Source organism: Entelurus aequoreus, linkage group LG04 (genome assembly GCF_033978785.1).
Source record: "Entelurus aequoreus isolate RoL-2023_Sb linkage group LG04, RoL_Eaeq_v1.1, whole genome shotgun sequence".
NCBI classification, from domain to species: Eukaryota; Metazoa; Chordata; class Actinopteri; order Syngnathiformes; family Syngnathidae; genus Entelurus; species Entelurus aequoreus.
This window is the reverse complement of record NC_084734.1, coordinates 89,623,043-89,641,031: the sequence shown is the minus strand read 5'-3', so window position 1 is coordinate 89,641,031 and position 17,989 is coordinate 89,623,043. Positions and strand designations below refer to the sequence as shown.

Genomic DNA, 17,989 nt, shown 5'->3' with positions numbered 1-17,989 from the left:
GAGAGTGTGGAATCCAATGAGCCAGCTTGTACCTAAGTTACGGTCAGAGCGAAAAAAGATACGTCCTGCACTGCACTCTAGTCCTTCACTCTGACGTTCCTCATCCACAAATCTTTCATCCTGGCTCAAATAATGGGGTAATCGTCGCTTTCTCGGTCCGAATCGCTCTCGCTGCTGGTGTAAACAATGGGGAAATGTGAGCAGCCTTTCAACCTTTGACGTCACGCTACTTCCGGTACAGGCAAGGCTTTTTTTTAAAAGCGAGCAAAAGTTGCGAACTTTATCGTCGATGTTCTCTACTAAATCCTTTCAGCAAAAATATGGCAATATCGCGAAATGATCAAGTATGACACAGAATAGATCTGCTATCCCCGTTTAAATAAAAAAATGTCATTTCAGTAGGCCTTTAATGAATAACTTGCTTTGATATAACTCAAGCAGATATTTATTTTGTTTTACTTTTAAAAAGTTAGAAATTAATGATAGTACCGGTATTATATTTGTTGCAATCTTAGATAATAAAGTTTAAAATATACTCAATAGCATGCAATACATGTATTTCTGTCTGTCACAATGAAAAGATTACATTTAGTAAATGATAAAATGCATTGTTGACTCATATTATTTCAGGGCATTAAATGATGTGGCGGGCCAAATCTGGCCCCCGGGTCTTGAGTTTGACACCTGTGAGCTAGAGGATACATAATAATAATACACCATTACATCCTCACGTTATACAGTATAGTGTAAATACATGACATTTTCCACAGTGCCGCCCCAGGTTGAATTGGGAGCCCTAAGCAGGAATGTATTTGGAGCCCCGCCCCCTGCCCATTACAAAAAATGTTCACACTTTTATTTGTGAAACAATTTTTATACTTATTTTTTAATCAAACTTGAATTTAATTCTATGCAAAAAAAACTAATTCATGGGAAATAAATTGTTCGATAAAATTACAACATCATTAAAACATACATGTTTACACCTACTAGGGTTCTTAACCTTTTTCACCGCGGGGCCCAACTTTACCACTCTCGAGAGGCTTAGGTCAGGCTGATTAAAAAAATAAAAAAGTACTAACCAAATAACGAACGAAAATACATTGACATGCTAATGCGATGCTAGAATAAATAAACTGACTGAATGTTTCTTAACTTAAAGGCCTACTGAAACCCACTACTACCGACCACGCAGTCTGATAGTTTATATATCAATGATGAAATCTTAACATTATAACACATGCCAATACGGCCGGGTTAACTTATAAAGTGACATTTTAAATTTGCCGCTAAACTTCCGGTTCGAAACGCCTCTGAGGATGACGTATGCGTGTGACGTAGCCCGGCGAACACGGGTATGCCTTCCACATTGAAGCCGATACGAAAAAGCTCTGTTTTCATTTCATAATTCCACAGTATTCTGGACATCTGTGTTCGTGAATCTGTTTCAATCATGTTCATTGCATTATGGAGAAGGAAGCCAAGCAAGCAAAGAAGAAAGTTGTCGGTGCGAAATGGACGTATTTTTCGAACGTAGTCAGCCACAACAGTACACAGCCGGCGCTTCTTTGTTTACATTCCCGAAAGATGCAGTCAAGATGGAAGAACTCGGATAACAGAGACTCTAACCAGGAGGACTTTTGATTTGGATACACAGACGCCTGTAGGGAACTGGGACAACACAGACTCTTACCAGGATTACTTTGATTTGGATGACAAAGACGCAGACGTGCTACTGTGAGTATGCAGCTTTGGCTTTTTTTTGCGTATGTACGTAACTTTTTTAAAATATATAAGCTTTATGAACCTTGGGTTAGGTGAACGGTCTTTTGGGCTGAGTGATTGTGTGTGTTGATCATGTGTTTGAATTGTATTGGCGTGTTCTATGGAGCTAGGAGCTAGCAGAGGAGCTAGGAGCTAGCATAACACGTACCGTACCGTACGTGCGCGTCACGTACGTAACTTTTTAAAAATATATAAGCTTTATGAACCTTGGGTTAGGTGAACGGTCTTTTGGGCTGAGTGATTGTGTGTGTTGATCAGGTGTTTGAATTGTATTGGCGTGTTCTATGGAGCTAGGAGCTAGCAGAGGAGCTAGGAGCTAGCATAACAAACACGCAGGTGTTATTATGCAGGATTAATTTGTGGCATATTAAATATAAGCCTGGTTGTGTTGTGGCTAATAGAGTATATATATGTCTTGTGTTTATTTACTGTTGTAGTCATTCCCAGCTGAATATCAGGTACCGTGAGTATGCAGCCTTGGCTGCTAAACATTCGATAACTTGACCGTATGTGCGCGTCACGTACGTAACTTTTTAAAAATATATAAGCTTTATGAACCTTGGGTTAGGTAAACGGTCTTTTGGGCTGAGTGATTGTGTGTGTTGATCAGGTGTTTGAATTGTATTGGCGTGTTCTATGGAGCTAGGAGCTAGCAGAGGAGCTAGGAGCTAGCATAACAAACACGCAGGTGTTTTTATGCAGGATTAATTTGTGGCATATTAAATATAAGCCTGGTTGTGTTGTGGCTAATAGAGTATATATATGTCTTGTGTTTATTTACTGTTGTAGTCATTCCCAGCTGAATATCAGGTCACCCCCGGCTCTCACAGCATCTTCCCTATCTGAATAGCTTCAACTCCCCACTAGTCCTTCACTTGCACTTTACTCATCCACAAATCTTTCATCCTCGCTCAAATTAATGGGGAAATTGTCGCTTTCTCGGTCCGAATCTCTCTCACTTCATGCTGCCATCATTGTAAACAATAGGGAACTTTGCGTATATGTTCAACTGACTACGTCACGCTACTTCCGGTAGGTGCAAGCCTTTTTTTTATCAGATACCAAAAGTTGCAATCTTTATCGTCGTTGTTCTATACTAAATCCTTTCAGCAAAAATATGGCAATATCGCGAAATGATCAAGTATGACACATAGAATAGATCTGCTATCCCCGTTTAAATAAAAAAAAATCATTTCAGTAGGCCTTTAACTGTCAATAAAATTAAAGTGTAAATGAAAACGTAGCTTCACTTTAGTCATATTTTCTGCGCCTAAGAAACTTCTTTATGACTTAAGCTCCAAACTTGTTTGTTTGAGATGGTCGTTGCTGTCACAAGTGGTGGAAAAGTATATTACAACCGAGTACCGCTGCGGCCCATAACGACCACAGCTGAGAAACGTATGTTTTGGCGGCCCTCTAGGAGGTTACGAAACACTGATATAGACGATATGCAATATAAGGGATGTACATTTGGCTGACAATAAAGCTTTTAATACAATCGTTATATAGCAGTGCGTGTTGATGATACATCCTAGCGGTGTCCTGCAGATTTGTCCGTGACAAGCGAACAAATGCGTCCTCAACGCAATGTAGCATTCTTGCTAGTAGGGCTGCAACTAACAACTAATTTGATAATCGATTAATCTGTCGATTATTACTTCTATTAATCATTGGATAAAATAGACAAACCATCTCTATCCTTTCCAGTATTTTATTGGAAAAAAACAGCATTATTATTATATTATAGAGGTTTATTTGAAATAGGGACAGATACAAAAACATAGACATCTGAAACAGTTATCCGATGCATGCATCACAGTGTTTGTAGCCAAAGCTAATTTACAACACTTGTCCCCAACAACAACAACAACACAGATCCAACATCATTAAAATAGGAAAATAAAAAATAGAATGAGTTGATAATAATGATAATAGTAATAACACAGACAAAGTGCAAACTAGATAAAAGCCAATAATAATAATAATAACACAGACAAAGTGCAGACTAGATAAAAACCAATTAGTAAAAATGAGTAAAAACTAAACATGGGAACACGATTGTTGCTCAACTAGCCATAATTTTGTTTGTTTTTTGAAAGTGACAAGTGCAGGTATACTTTTCAAAGTGTCCGGTAAAGAGTTCCATAGTTGTGGTCCTTTTATTGAAAAGGCAGTCTGGGCAAAAGATGTTCTACGGAATGGAACACAACAGTTGCCTTTTGACACTGCTCGGGTGGTAGATCTGGTACCACTTTGCAGTCTTGTAATTGCCTTGCAGAGCAATTGGGGAGCAGAGTTATGCAAGCATTTAAAAACCAGTTTGACTGTGTGTAACAAAATAAAATTGGTACAACTTAAAATATTGTATTTGGTTAAAATTTGGCAATGATGATATCGTATACTCTTCTTGTCTAGAACTTTCAAGGTGCGGTTATAAAGACACTCAATGGTCTTGATTGATGACTGGTGTGCCTGGGACCATGTGGTTAAGCCATAAGATATGTGTGACAGAATCATTGCATTCATAAAAGTAAAAGCACAGCTAAGAGTTAAGCAGTGTCTTATAATCTTAAAACAGCCTAGGTTTGCCTTCAGGATTTTACACATTTTCTTAATGTGACTTTTAAAATTCAGCTGATAGTCTATGATTATGCCCAAATATTTGACTTCAGGTACTTGTTCAATGACTTCCTCATTAATTTTTATATTCAGGTTTGTTTGAGGTAGCTTTTTTATGGAGAAGCAGACAGAGTTAGTCTTTTTAGTGTTTAGGGTTAAACAGGATGACTCCAGCCAAGATGCTATTTTGTCTAATTGAGCATTTAACTTCTCAGCAACTAGAGTACAGGTCTTACCTGATGCATACTGGCACCATACTTGCCTCAACACCCCCCCAACATCTCCCGAATTCGGAGGTCTCAAGGTTGGCAAGTATGTGCTTATTTCAAATAAGGTTTGTGAATGTTAGGCAAAATTCCCCTCGCCCCCCCAAAAAAGTGCAGTTCCCCTTTAAAGGGAACATTCTGTATCAAAAACTGGGCATGAACAGACAAAACCTGCAAAAATGCAAATTGAGTAATCCCAAAAGAAGAAAAAAGTAGTTTGTCACATTTCTCCCTTTGTCCAACCACACATTCTGACACAAAAAAACATGTCTTGTCCAATCCCACAACAGAGCAGAGCAGAAGCCATGAACCCAAGGAGGGCGCGACTTGTTTCATACAATACCCTTCTTCCTTCGTTCCATGGGACGTCACCTTCACTCCGAGTCGGGAGGGTGATGACAAAGATCTGATGGTGGCTGGAAATTGGGAATTTAAGTACCGACTCCACCCGGACAGTTACGGCCTAGAAATCTTTCCTGTGGAAAGCAAAGATTCTGGCCTCTACGAGTTCCGAGACAAAGATGGCCACCTGGGGTTATCGGCCAGTCTGGACGTGGAAGAGGGTGAGACTATTAGAGAAATATTCTAATTACCGTATTTTTCGGACTATAAGTCGCAGTTTTTTCATAGTTTGGCCGGGGGTGCGACTTATACTCAGGAGCGACTTATGTGTGAAATGATGAACACATTAGCGTCAAATATCAAATAATATTATTGATGTCATTCACGTAAGAGACTAGACGTATAAGATTTCATGGGATTTAGCGATTAGGAGTGACAGATTGTTTGGTAAACGTATAGCATGTTCTATATGTTATAGTTATTTGAATGACTCTTACCATAATATGTTACGTTAACATACCGGTTGGTTATTTATGCCTCATATAACGTACACTTATTCAGCCTGTTGTTCACTATTCTTTAGACATTTTAAATTGCCTTTCAAATGTCTATTCTTGCTGTTGGCTTTTATCAAATACATTTCCCCAAAAAATGCGACTTATACTCCAGTGCGACTTATATAGGTTTTTTCCTTCTTTATTATGCATTTTCGGCCGGTGCGACTTATACTCCGAAAAATACGGTATGCTGTCATGACTATACGCCTCAATTATGTCTCTTCTTCTACAGCTCACGCTCCTACATATGTTTACATCATCTTGTCTGTCGTCTTCATTGCGGGGGTGGCGATCTGCTGTTGCTGCATCAGAAGATCCTGCTGTAAAAAGAAAGCCTCCAAAACAAACACTCCTCAGTTAATATCAAATACGCCAACGACGCCTGCTGTGTATTACCACGTAAGTACCCACTCAAGAAGCCTTCACCCTGGCAAACTTTACACCAAAACACCTTTCTTCTAATTGCAGGGCCCAACTCAACCCACAGGAACAAGTTACCCTGCTGCAGCTTACTCATATCAGCCGAGTCCTGCTCCTGCAGCAGTTCCAGCGCCTGCAGCCCTTCCCGCCTATCAGCCCTACAAGCCGGTCAGCACTACGGAACCTCCTGTAACAGGACCACCTGTAATGTTTTTTCTCTTTTTTTACATCTAACAAGCTGTTTCTAATATTTTGCTACCTGCAAGCAACAAAATATTAATAACAATGTCTGTTTACGGATGCGAACTAGTGTGGCTGCACTAAATTCTGGGCCTTCATCCCACCCTAAACCCAAGGTCGCCACGCCATACACACACTCTTGATATGTTTGCGTACACTAAAAAAAAACGTAATTATTGCACGAATGTGGTGACAAACAGCTTTTTTAAAAACACCTGTCAAAACTTTAATGAGATTTTTGACTTTTTAAGGACAGGATCAATAGATCTAGAACAGAGTCTGTGACCCCTAAGGAGGGGGGCTGCAGAGGTCCTGCATGGGGTTTGAGACATTTTTGGTTGATTAGACTTTAAAAAAAATAAAAATAAATCTTTACATCCCCAAGCAATTTTTCCACAAATTTAAATAACAAGCTACATGTAGCAACACTAAATTGGCCCGAGTGTGTGAATGTGAGTGTGGATGTTGTCTGTCTATCTGTGTTGGCCCTGTGATGAGGTGGTGACATGTCCAGGGTGTACCCCGCCTTCCGCCTGATTGCAGCTGAGATAGGCTCCAGCACCCCCCATGCCCCTGAACGAGACAAGCGGTAGAAAATGGATGGATGGATGGATGGATGTAGCTAAACTACGTAGCTTAATTAAAACCTCTAAAGCAGGGGTGTCAAACTCAAATACAGAGTGGGCCAAAATTTAAAACTGAACAAAGCCGCGGGCCAAGGTTGAACAAATGAACCTTTTAATGGGGACCCAAACAAGTTTTGCATTGAATATTGAACAAGCAAGGCTTATATAACTTTATAGTGACATGCAAAATCCAGTTTCAAATAATAATAATAATAATTTAAAAATATCAATGGCATATCAAATACAATTTAAATAAAAATGTAATGCCTCTTTTCTATTTGCAGCCTTCTGAGGTAAATATCAACATTAACTTTTTCCACAGGCTAATACATTTGAAAATAAAATAACAATGAATAAACCAACCATTCAGGACTTTAAACTGCTCAGTTTGCAACACACTGATCTAATCTGATGTGCCCAAGCCAGATACCTGGCATCTTTTCTTGGATGCTAGTTCATTAATGTCGGGGCTCAGGCTTTTAGCTGAGGCAACCTTCATTATCAAATGAAGGTGTTTATCAGTCATTATATCTCGTATTCCACAGTCTTGGGGGCGTGCCTTAAAGGCACTGCCTTTAACGTCCTCTACGAGCTGTCGTCACGTCCGCTTTTCATCCATTCTAACAACGTGCCGGCCCAGTCACAAGATATGTGCGGCTTCTGTACGCACACACACATGAATGCAAGGCATACTTGGTCAACTGCCATACAGGTTACACTGAGGATGGACGTATAAACAACTTTAACACTGTTAGAAATATATGCCACACTGTGAACCCACACCAAAAAAGAATGACAAACACATTTCGGGAGAACATCCACACCGTAACACAACATAAACACAACAAAACAAATACCCAGAACCCTTTGCAGCACTAACTCTTCCGGGACGCTACAAAATACACCCCCCGCTACCACCAATACTGGGTTATCATTAGTGTGTAGTTCAAATCTTAAGAAAACATCATTATCATTATTATAATTATATTATAAGTGCATGTCCTGAGGGTTAAGGCTCCTCCTGTCTTTAAAAAATAGCGAGGCCTCTTTTTCTAACTTTAATTAAGGGCCCTTGAACGCACTACAGTTATGGACAATGAGATGAAAAAGTCAAAAACTTAAACATAACTTTCTCCTGTGCGGCTGACAAGATCTTTGTGAAGGTGGGCTACGCGAGCCCTGAACGAGTCGGGGCAGAGGACGGGCGGGAAGGAAAACCCGGAAATAATGTACCGGTAGTAAAATGGCCGACCAATCCCAGCACTGCGGTCCACGCTTCTGAGACTGCGTGACACGAGAGCATATCATAGTTGGTTTGTTCAAGTGTGAATGCAACCATGCGTGCACCAAAGAAGCAGACAGACTTCTGGGGAGATGGGTCTCGGCCCACCTGCTTGTGAACTCTGGTGCGGTTCGCTTCACTTGAACTTAAATGTGAACTCTATGGGCCAAAAAGCACGGAGCAGTCCTCAAATGACAGCGAGCAGAATGACAAAAGTGGCGCTTTTTAATTGTATATTTTAAATATTTAAGTTGATTACTACGGCCGAATATAAAACTTATTTAACCCAGCAGATGGCGTTTTCGGTTTGGGATATTTGTCACAAAAGCTGCCAAATCAAGTCGTTCTTTACTGTGCAGACTTTGGTCCCATGACATAAAAAAACAGTGTGAGTTCTAAATGTTACCTTGTTTTTAGTTTTGCTGCAAACCAGAGTACCCAATGTTTGGTCTGGCGACTGCATATCGTCTTTATTCACCGAGATGCGGACTGTAACATCGTATTGTTTCACCAACAGGTGTTCAACACAGTGGTCGTCCATCCCAGCCCAGGGCAGCTTGAGGTACACACACACACACACACACACACACACACACACACACACACACACACACACACACACACACACACACACACACACACACACACACACACACACACACACACACACACACACACACACACACACACACACACACACACACACACACACACACACACACACACACACAAAGCAAAGCAATATTTTCTAACCTAAATCCACTGTTGTGTTTTCCATTGTTGGCGAAAAGACACCATTCTAGGGATCAGGGTTTTATGTTGCCGATTCCGATATCGATCATCCATGAGTGAGATCGGCCGATACCAATACAGATCACATGTACATTTTGACACTGTAAATATGATAATTGTGATTGACAGTGCAACAATAACACAATCGTCAAACTAGTTGATTATTCTCTTTAACTACATACAATTGTTTGAGCAAAACAAAGTCAATAGTACACAATTATTACACAAAAGCAAAAACTATCTACTACTTTTGGAAATGTTCCCTGAGTTTGTAAACATTAACAAAAACGACAGAAAATAATTTTGGGAGAATAAAAATATCGATTTGTACTGATACTACCCTTGGTGTCGACACCACCAATTTATGAATCGATCCGCCATCCTCTTACGTGTCGTGTACTGACTGTGACAATGTTGACACACCAACGGTTGTTGTTGTATCATCCTCTCTCTAGACCAGTGTTTTTCAACCACTGTGCCGCGGCACAATACAGTCTGGTGTGCCGTGGGAGATGATTTCACCTATTTGGGTTAAAAATATTTTTTGCAAACCAGTAATTATAGTCTGCAAATGATGTGTTGTTGTTGAGTGTCGGTGCTGTCTAGAGGTCGGCAGAGTAACTATGTTATACTCTTTCATATCAGTAGGTGGCAGCAGGTAGCTAATTGCTTTGTAGATGTTGGAAACAGCGGGAGGCAGCGTGCAGGTAAAAAGGTGTCTAATGCTTAAACCAAAAATAAATAAAAGGTGAGTGCCCCTAAGAAAAGGCATTGAAGCTTAGGGAAGGCTATGCAGAACGAAACTAAAACTGAACTGGCTACAAAGTAAACAAAAACAGAATGCTGGACGACAGCAAAGACTTACTGTGGAGCGGAGACGGCGTCCACAAAGTACATCCGAACATGACGTGACAATCAACAATGTCCCCACAAAGAAGGATAAAAACAACTGAAACATTCTTGATTGCTAAAACAAAGTAGATGCGGGGAATATCGCTCAAAGGAAGACAATAAACTGCTTCGGGAAAATACCAAAACAAGAGAAAAAGCTACCAAAATAGGAGCGCAAGACAAGAGCTAAAACACTACACACAGTAAAACAGCAAAAAACTCAAAAAGTCAGGGCATGATGTGACAGTACACCTACTTTGAGACAAGAGCTATAGTGATGCATGCTTGGTTATGGTTTAAAGTCATATCCAACAATTGCGACAAATTTTTACTGTCAACTGAGTTTCGTTTTTTAATGAATTCTGCTGGTGGTGTGCCTCCGCATTTTTTCAACCCAAAAAATGTGCCTGGGCTCAAAAAAGGTTGAAAAACACTGCCCTAACATTCCACACTACAAAGGATTAAAAGTATGTATGATTCCTGCTGATATCGGATCAATATAAGCATCGGTCAATACTCAAAGGTTCCAATAACAGTACTTTGAAGTCAAAACTTTGCATCGATGTGTACTGTACCTCAAGTAGTAACAAGCGCATCCTTTGGCTCCGCCCCCAGACTGTTGTTTCAGGCGGGCATGACTCCGCCCCGGGCCCGACCTTTGGATCCGGTTTCTTATCGTCGGACCCCGGGCCCAGGTTCGAACTCAAAGGGATGAACTTTTCTTCCGCCCTCAGCTCAGACGCCGACATCGCCAACGTTTACACCTCCAAGAAGCTCAGCTTCAAGTGAGGGGCCGCAAGCAAGGACGAGAATGTCGGGAGGGGGAGGAGCCGCACGCTGCCAGGTGTATCATTCAAAAAAAAAAAAGTGTGCATGTGTGGCTTTTTTCCCTGCATGAACACATGAACATACGTCGTCGTCAGTGTTTGTTGTTTTTGGCGTGCTTTTGCTGGCTTTAAAAGGACACTAAGATACAACTCAGTGGCGTTTTAACCGTGCATAGAGTGGGAAAGTTACCCACTGTAGGGGGAGTGGCGCAGCGTGGAAGGGTTCTTCCACAGCAAATTCATTCAAAAGGGATGTTTTTATTATATACCGGTTTGGATTCTCTGTCCGTCATGGCTGAAATGTCATTTTATTCACCCCTTCTTAAGAATGACAAATACAATATGTCTGCATAGAAATATACAGAGTGACGCAATTTATAGTCGTCCCTTGTTTGTCACTGTTAATTGGTTCCGGACATGACCGTGATGAATGAATTCCGCAAAGTAGGAATGATTAATGGAATCTTGTCATAGCTACGGCATAAAAAACATTTAAATGTGTTTTTCAACATTATGACATGAAATAACACCCTTTACACTTCAAAAAAGAGCTGACAAAATATAGGATTTTAAGAAAATAAATACTGTATTTTTCCGGAGTATAAGTCGCACCGGCCGAAAATGCATAACAAAGAAGGAAAAAAACATATATAAGTCGCACTGGAGTATAAGTCGCATTTTTGGGGGAAATGTATTTGATAAAAGCCAACACCAAGAAAAGACATTTGAAAGGCAATTTAAAATTAAAGCTGCAAGCAGCGTTGGTCGGGTCCGCATTTTGGCAGGTGCTAGTCCTAGGTGTCCCAATACTTTTGTCCAGTGGTAGTCCTGAGTGAGACCTACATAGAGGTTTTTGTTGCGTGTCTCTACGATATTCGTACTGGGAGTTAGAGGAAGTTGTGTCTGTGTTTTTTTCCTAGGTGCTGCGGCACAGTGGTTCTTTTCTTTGAAGGCTCGTAAAATCAAAACCGTAGCACTTATTAAAACGCTTTCGCCAACTTTTAATCAGATTGGTTCAATCTCTCTCCTGTAGTAGTTTGAAGCCAAAACAACAAACGCGCTCAGAGGAGATAATATTATATATTTGGTGACCGCTTTTTAAAAAAAAATTTGTTTTGAAGTGGGGATATCAAACTTCCTGTTGATTTTTGCTGAAGGATTTCAATCTATGAAATGTAGGTCTAAGTGAGACCTACGTAGAGGTTTTTGTTTCATGTCTCTAAAACGTTCCTACCGGAAGTTACAAGCAGTTTTGTCTGTGTTTTCCTCTGAGAAGCAGTTTTGTCTCTGTTTTATTCAAAAATTGCGCTAGAGCGCAATTTTGAGTTTTGGGGTTCGGTTTTTTTTAGATCGCAATTTCCACCAGTCCCAATGTGTGTAAAAATTTTGGTGAGTTTTGAAGTATTTTAAGGGGGTCAAATTACAGCTCAAAGAGGCTAAAATTTGTGTTTTTAGTCATTTTTTGTGTTGAAGGGGAAATTGCCAACTTCCTGTTGGTTTTTGCCTGAGGATGTGAAATTATGAATTGTAGGTCTAAGTGAGACCTACATACAGGTTTTTGTTTCATGTCTCTACGACCTTCCTAGTGGGAGTTACAGGCAGTTTGTTTTTGTTTTTTTCCTAGGGGGCACTAGAGCGCAATTTTGATTTTTGGGGTTTGGTTTTTTACTAAAGTGTGCTGTCCCAGTTTTTCTATGGGTGTATAAAATTTGGTGAGTTTTGAAGCATGTTAAGGGTGGCAAAGTAGTGCGCAAAGCTGCGGAATAATAATCAACCTTACAATTTCAATAGGTTCCTTTGTACCTGTACAAAGGACTCCCTGTGGGAGTCCTTTGTACAGGGTACATGCGAACCCTAATAATAAATAAAGAATAGTGAACAACAGGCTGAATAAGTGTACGTTATGAGGCATAAATAACCAACTGAGAACGTGCCTGGTATGTTAACGTAACATATTATGGTAAGTCATTCAAATAACTATAACATATAGAACATGCTATACGTTTACCAAACAATCTGTCACTCCTAATCGCTAAATCCCATGAAATCTTATACGTCTAGTCTCTTACGTGAATGAGATAAATCAGGGGTCACCAACCTGTTTGAAACCAAGAGCTACTTCTTGGGTAGTGATTAATGCGAAGGGCTACCAGTTTGATACACACTTAAATAAATTGCCAGAAATAGCCAATTTGCACAATTTACCTTTAACTCTATGTTATTATCAATAATTAATGATATTTACACTTAATTGAACGGTTTAAAAGAGGAGAAAACACGTAAAAAATGACAATTAAATTTTGAAACATAGTTTCTCTTCAATTTCGACTCTTTAAAATTCAAAATTCAACCGAAAAAAAGAAGAGAAAAACTAGCTAATTCGAATCTTTTTGAAAAAATTAAAAAAAGAATTTATGGAACATCATTAGTAATTTTTCCTGATTAAGATTAATTTTAGAATGTTGATGACATGTTTTAAATAGGTTAAAATCCAATCTGCACTTTGTTAGAATATATAACAAATTGGACCAAGCTATATTTCTAACAAAGACAAATCATTATTCCTTCTAGATTTTCCCGAACAAAAATTTTAAAAGAAATTCAAAATAAATTTGATTCTACAGATTTTCTAGATTTGCCAGAATAATTTTTTTGAATTTTTATCATAAGTTTGAAGAAATATTTCTCAAATATTTGTCGAAAAAACAGAAGCTAAAATGAAGAATTAAATTAAAATGTATTTATTATTCTTTACAATAAAAAAAACATTAATTTACTTGAACATTGATTTAAATTGTCAGGAAAGAAGAGGAAGGAATTTAAAAGGTAAAAAGGTATATGTGTTTAAAAATCCTAAAATCATTTTTAAGGTTGTATTTTTTCTCTAAAATTGTCTTTCTGAAAGTTATAAGAAGCAAAGTAAAAAAATTAATGAATTTATTTAAACAAGTGAAGACCAAGTCTTTAAAATATTTTCTTGGAATTTTAAATTCTATTTGAGTTTTGTCTCTCTTAGAATTAAAAATGTCGTGCAAAGTGAGACCAGCTTGCTAGTAAATAAATAACATTTAAAAAATAGAGGCAGCTCACTGGTAAGTGCTGCTATTTGAGCTATTTTTAGAACAGGCCAGCGGGCTACTCATCTGGTCCTTACGGGCTGCCTGGGGCCCGCGGGCACCGCGTTGGTGACCCCTGAGCTAAATAATATTATTTGATATTTTACGCTAATGTGTTAATAATTTCACACATAAGTCGCTCCTGAGTATAAGTCGCACCCCCGGCCAAACTATGACAAAAACTGCGACTTATAGTCCGAAAAATACGGTAAATGTGTTTTTCAACATTATGACATCCCTCCAGACATGAAATAGTGAAGGGAATTATATTTATATAGCGCTTTTTCTCTAGTGACTCAAAGCACTTTTACATAGTGAAATCCAATATCTAAGTTACATTTAAAGCAGTGTGGGTGGCACTGGGAGCAGGTGGGTAAAGTGTCTTGCCTAAGGACACAACGGCAGTGACTAGGATGGCGGAAGCGGGGGTCGAACTTGGAACCCTCAAGTTGCTGGCACGGCCACTCTACCAACCGAGCTATACCGCCCCAAATAACACCCTTTACACTTCAAAAAAGAGCTGGAAAAATATAGGATTTTAGGAAAAGAAATACTAAAAACTAGTGAAATGATCTTTCCATGCAGCTAAGTTAATTTGACTTGATAAGACATCCTAAATTAAAATGTGTATATATAGAAATTAGCGGGATAATAGAAATAGGTGTTTTTTTTCCGGAATGCAAGCATTATTAAAATTGCAATTCTTAATTTAAGCATCCTTGGGATGTTGTCTTTTTAAAAAAAAAAATTTTATTTTTAAGGCAAGTCCCAGGAATACAATTACATATCAAATGTTCCCTTTACCCCCAAAAAAACAAAGACACCCACAAAATATAAAAATAAAATAGGGGAAAATAAATGAATTCAAGTAAGTAAATACAAATACAATACATTTAAATGACAGTACATAAAATACATACACCAGTCAAATGGGTACAGGTAAATATTGATGTTGCAGAATCTTTAAACGAGATTTTCTATGTGGGGACGACTAAAATATTTTATTTGAATGTTTTTTCTACTCAATTTTAACATTTTTAAACTACAATAGACAAAGTATAATTTTTCATGCTAAAATTTAAGATTATGATGTAAAGTCAATGACTAAAAACAAGTAAATAGCTTTTAAAACGAGGGAAATTACTAGAAATAAAATTTAAAATCCTGACAAGTGGCAAGTAATTTGCACCTTTACACTCTTTTCGTCTAATAATAATTAAATATTTACTAATGACTAATCTAGTAATGCTGCCTGAGGCTGAGCCAATCAGTGGCCACGATACTGAACTGTCTCCTCTAGTGGCTAATGCTACAGTAGTACTGATATGTTCACTTTACTTTGCCATTGTTATGCTTGAAAGTGCTCAATTTAGGTCAAAAATGTTGGAGGATATCCTTTTGAAAAAATGAATTCCCAAAAACAGCGATGTGGCCTGGGGTCGACTCTACCACAAAAAACAACAATAGCCTAAAAAATATGGTAGCCCTAAAGGAACATAACATAAGACAATCCTTTTTTCAAAATCCAAGATTTTTGGACCGATTTTATTCTGTTGCTAGGCAGAAATCATACACCTCCATCATTAATGTGCTCTTTGACAACGTTAAATCAATGCTGGGTTCTGACATTGAACATTGAATTTTGGTCATTTTTCAACCGATATTTTACAACACAAATACAACGTTAAAACTACATGCTTTTCCACAACGTTTATCCAATGTCAGGTTCTGACATTGATTGGAACATTAAATTTTGGTCATTTTTCAACCGATATTTTACAACACAAATACAACGTTGACACTACATGCTTTTATCCAATGTCAGGTTCTGACGTTGATTTGATCATTGAATTGTGGCAATTTCCCAACCATCCAACGTTGGACGTCAACCTTGTCTCTATTTACAAACACAACTGTTTTGCAACGTTGTTTCAAAGTCCGTTTTAAAAGGACACGTACGTATAATCAACATTGTATCGATGTCTTGTGCCTGCTGGGATGTAGACCCTTTAACAATTCGAGGCGTGGCCAAAAACATCACTATCTGATGCTCTGTATTAAATATCATTCTGCCCTAATAATGCAAGGTAAGAACGCCACTGAGCATGTGCAGAAGTAGAAAATCCCTCAATCGTGGAGTTACACATGTCAGCCACTAGGGGGGATGGGGGGGGGGGCTTTATGTCCATATATGTAATTAGCTAAATGTGTGTTTTATTATGGACTTATGAAATAGCTATAAATGATATACAGTATATAGAGAGAGAGCGAGAGAGAGAGAGCATACACGTGTTGCTGTTGTTAGGATGTATCAAATGAACTTTTCTGCTTCCTCAGGTGACATTTACACCAGTGTTCCCCAACCTTTTTTCCACCAGGGACCGGTTTAATGTATGCATTACAGTGTTTCCCATAAACTGCCAAGATACCTGTGGCGGTGGGGGCGTGGCTATGGGCGTGATCACCATGACATCATCGAGTAATTTGCATAATTTACTACAAAGATATGATTTTCTCTAAAAAGGCTCAAAAAATGTATACTTACTAATTAATAATAACAGTTTTGTTTTAAACGTCCATCCATCCATTTTACAATATAATTACAACACTTTATGTGCATATTTATATACAGATTTGAAGTTACTCACTGAAATATATTTATTAATTGTGGTTCTTACAAAAAATATATCTTATAAAAATATAAAAGCTAAAATGTCTCTTAAAGTTCTGCCCCTTTAATTAGTGCATACTAAATAATTTAACTTTAGCCTACTACTACAAGCATATTATTTACCAGCAACATAAAGTGAAACAGAGGCAGAGGTGTCCTGCCACAGTCAGTAACAAATAAACAGAAAACAGTAGTGGTGGTAGATATCAATGTTCAATCAATGTTTATTTATATAGCCCTAAATCACAAGTGTCTCAAAGGGCTGTACAAGCCACAACGACATCCTCGGTACAGAGCCCACATACGGGCAAGGAAAAACTCACCCCAGTGGGACGTCGGTGAATGACTATGAGAAACCTTGGAGAGGACCGCATATGTGGGTAACCCCCCCCCTCTAGGGGAGACCGAAAGCAACGGATGTCGAGTGGGTCTGACATAACATTGTGAAAGTCCAGTCCACAGTGGATCCAACACATCAGCGGGAGTCCAGTCCACAGCGGGGCCAACAGGAAACCATCCCGAGCGGAGACGGGTCAGCAGCGCAGAGATGTCCCCAACCGATGCACAGGCTAGTGGTCCACCCGGGGTCCCGGCTCTGGACAGCCAGCACTTCATCCATGGCCACCGGACCTATGCGACTCCCCCTCGCAAGGGACAGGGGAGAAGAGGAGAGAAGAAAAGAAACGGCAGATCAACTGGTCTAAAAAGGGGGGGGTCTATTTAAAGGCTAGATTATACAAATGAGTTTTAAGATGGGACTTAAATGCTTCTACTGAGGTAGCATCTCTAACTGTTACCGGGAGGGCATTCCAGAGTACTGGAGCCCGAATAGAAAACGCTCTATAGCCCGCAGACTTTTTTTTGGCTCTGGGAATCACTAATAAGCCGGAGTTCTTTGAACGCAGATTTCTTGTCGGGACATATGGTACAATACAATCGGCGAGATAGGCTGGAGCTAAACCGTGTAATATTTTATACGTAAGTAGTAAAACCTTAAAGTCGCATCTTAAGTGCACAGGAAGCCAGTGCAAGTGAGCCAGTATAGGCGTAATATGATCAAACTTTCTTGTTTTTGTCAAAAGCCTTGCAGCCGCATTTTGTACCATCTGTAATCTTTTAATGCTAGACATAGGGAGGCCCGAAAATAATACGTTACAGTAATCGAGACGAGACGTAACGAACGCATGAATAATGATCTCAGCGTCGCTAGTGGACAAGATGGAACACAAGATAGACACAAAGCTTCATCAAACATCTGATCCACTGAACAAAGAGCTCCAAAAATCTTGATCCTACACTTCTCTTTTGTAAAGTAAATGTGAACATCCGATATGATCATCTACATCTACTATATGATCATCTACATCAACTATATGATCATCTACATCTACTATATGATCATCTACATCTACTATATGATCATCTACATCTACTATATGATCATCTACATCTACTATATGATCATCTACATCTACTATATGATCATCTACATCAACTATATGATCATCTACATCTACTATATGATCATCTACATCTACTATATGATCATCTACAT

The 17,989-nt window shown here is 38.9% G+C and overlaps 1 protein-coding gene across 4 annotated transcripts in view; it reads left to right on the top strand.

The window, feature by feature from the left end:
• The window catches only part of wu:fc21g02, a 36,622-nt gene extending 19,612 nt beyond the window's left edge, over positions 1-17,010 (top strand). For 3 of the 4 annotated variants that reach the window (XM_062045973.1, XM_062045972.1, XM_062045970.1), the window contains 5 exons: positions 4,961-5,233; positions 5,802-5,968; positions 6,038-6,193; positions 8,655-8,699; positions 10,436-17,010. In XM_062045973.1, coding sequence (XP_061901957.1) covers positions 4,961-5,233; positions 5,802-5,968; positions 6,038-6,193; positions 8,655-8,699; positions 10,436-10,609 — 815 coding nt within the window. In that variant the 3' untranslated portion in view covers positions 10,610-17,010. The remainder of the gene's footprint in view (positions 1-4,960; positions 5,234-5,801; positions 5,969-6,037; positions 6,194-8,654; positions 8,700-10,435) is intronic. The other variant, XM_062045974.1, reaches the window with a different exon arrangement.
• Positions 17,011-17,989: the final 979 nt, after the last annotated feature.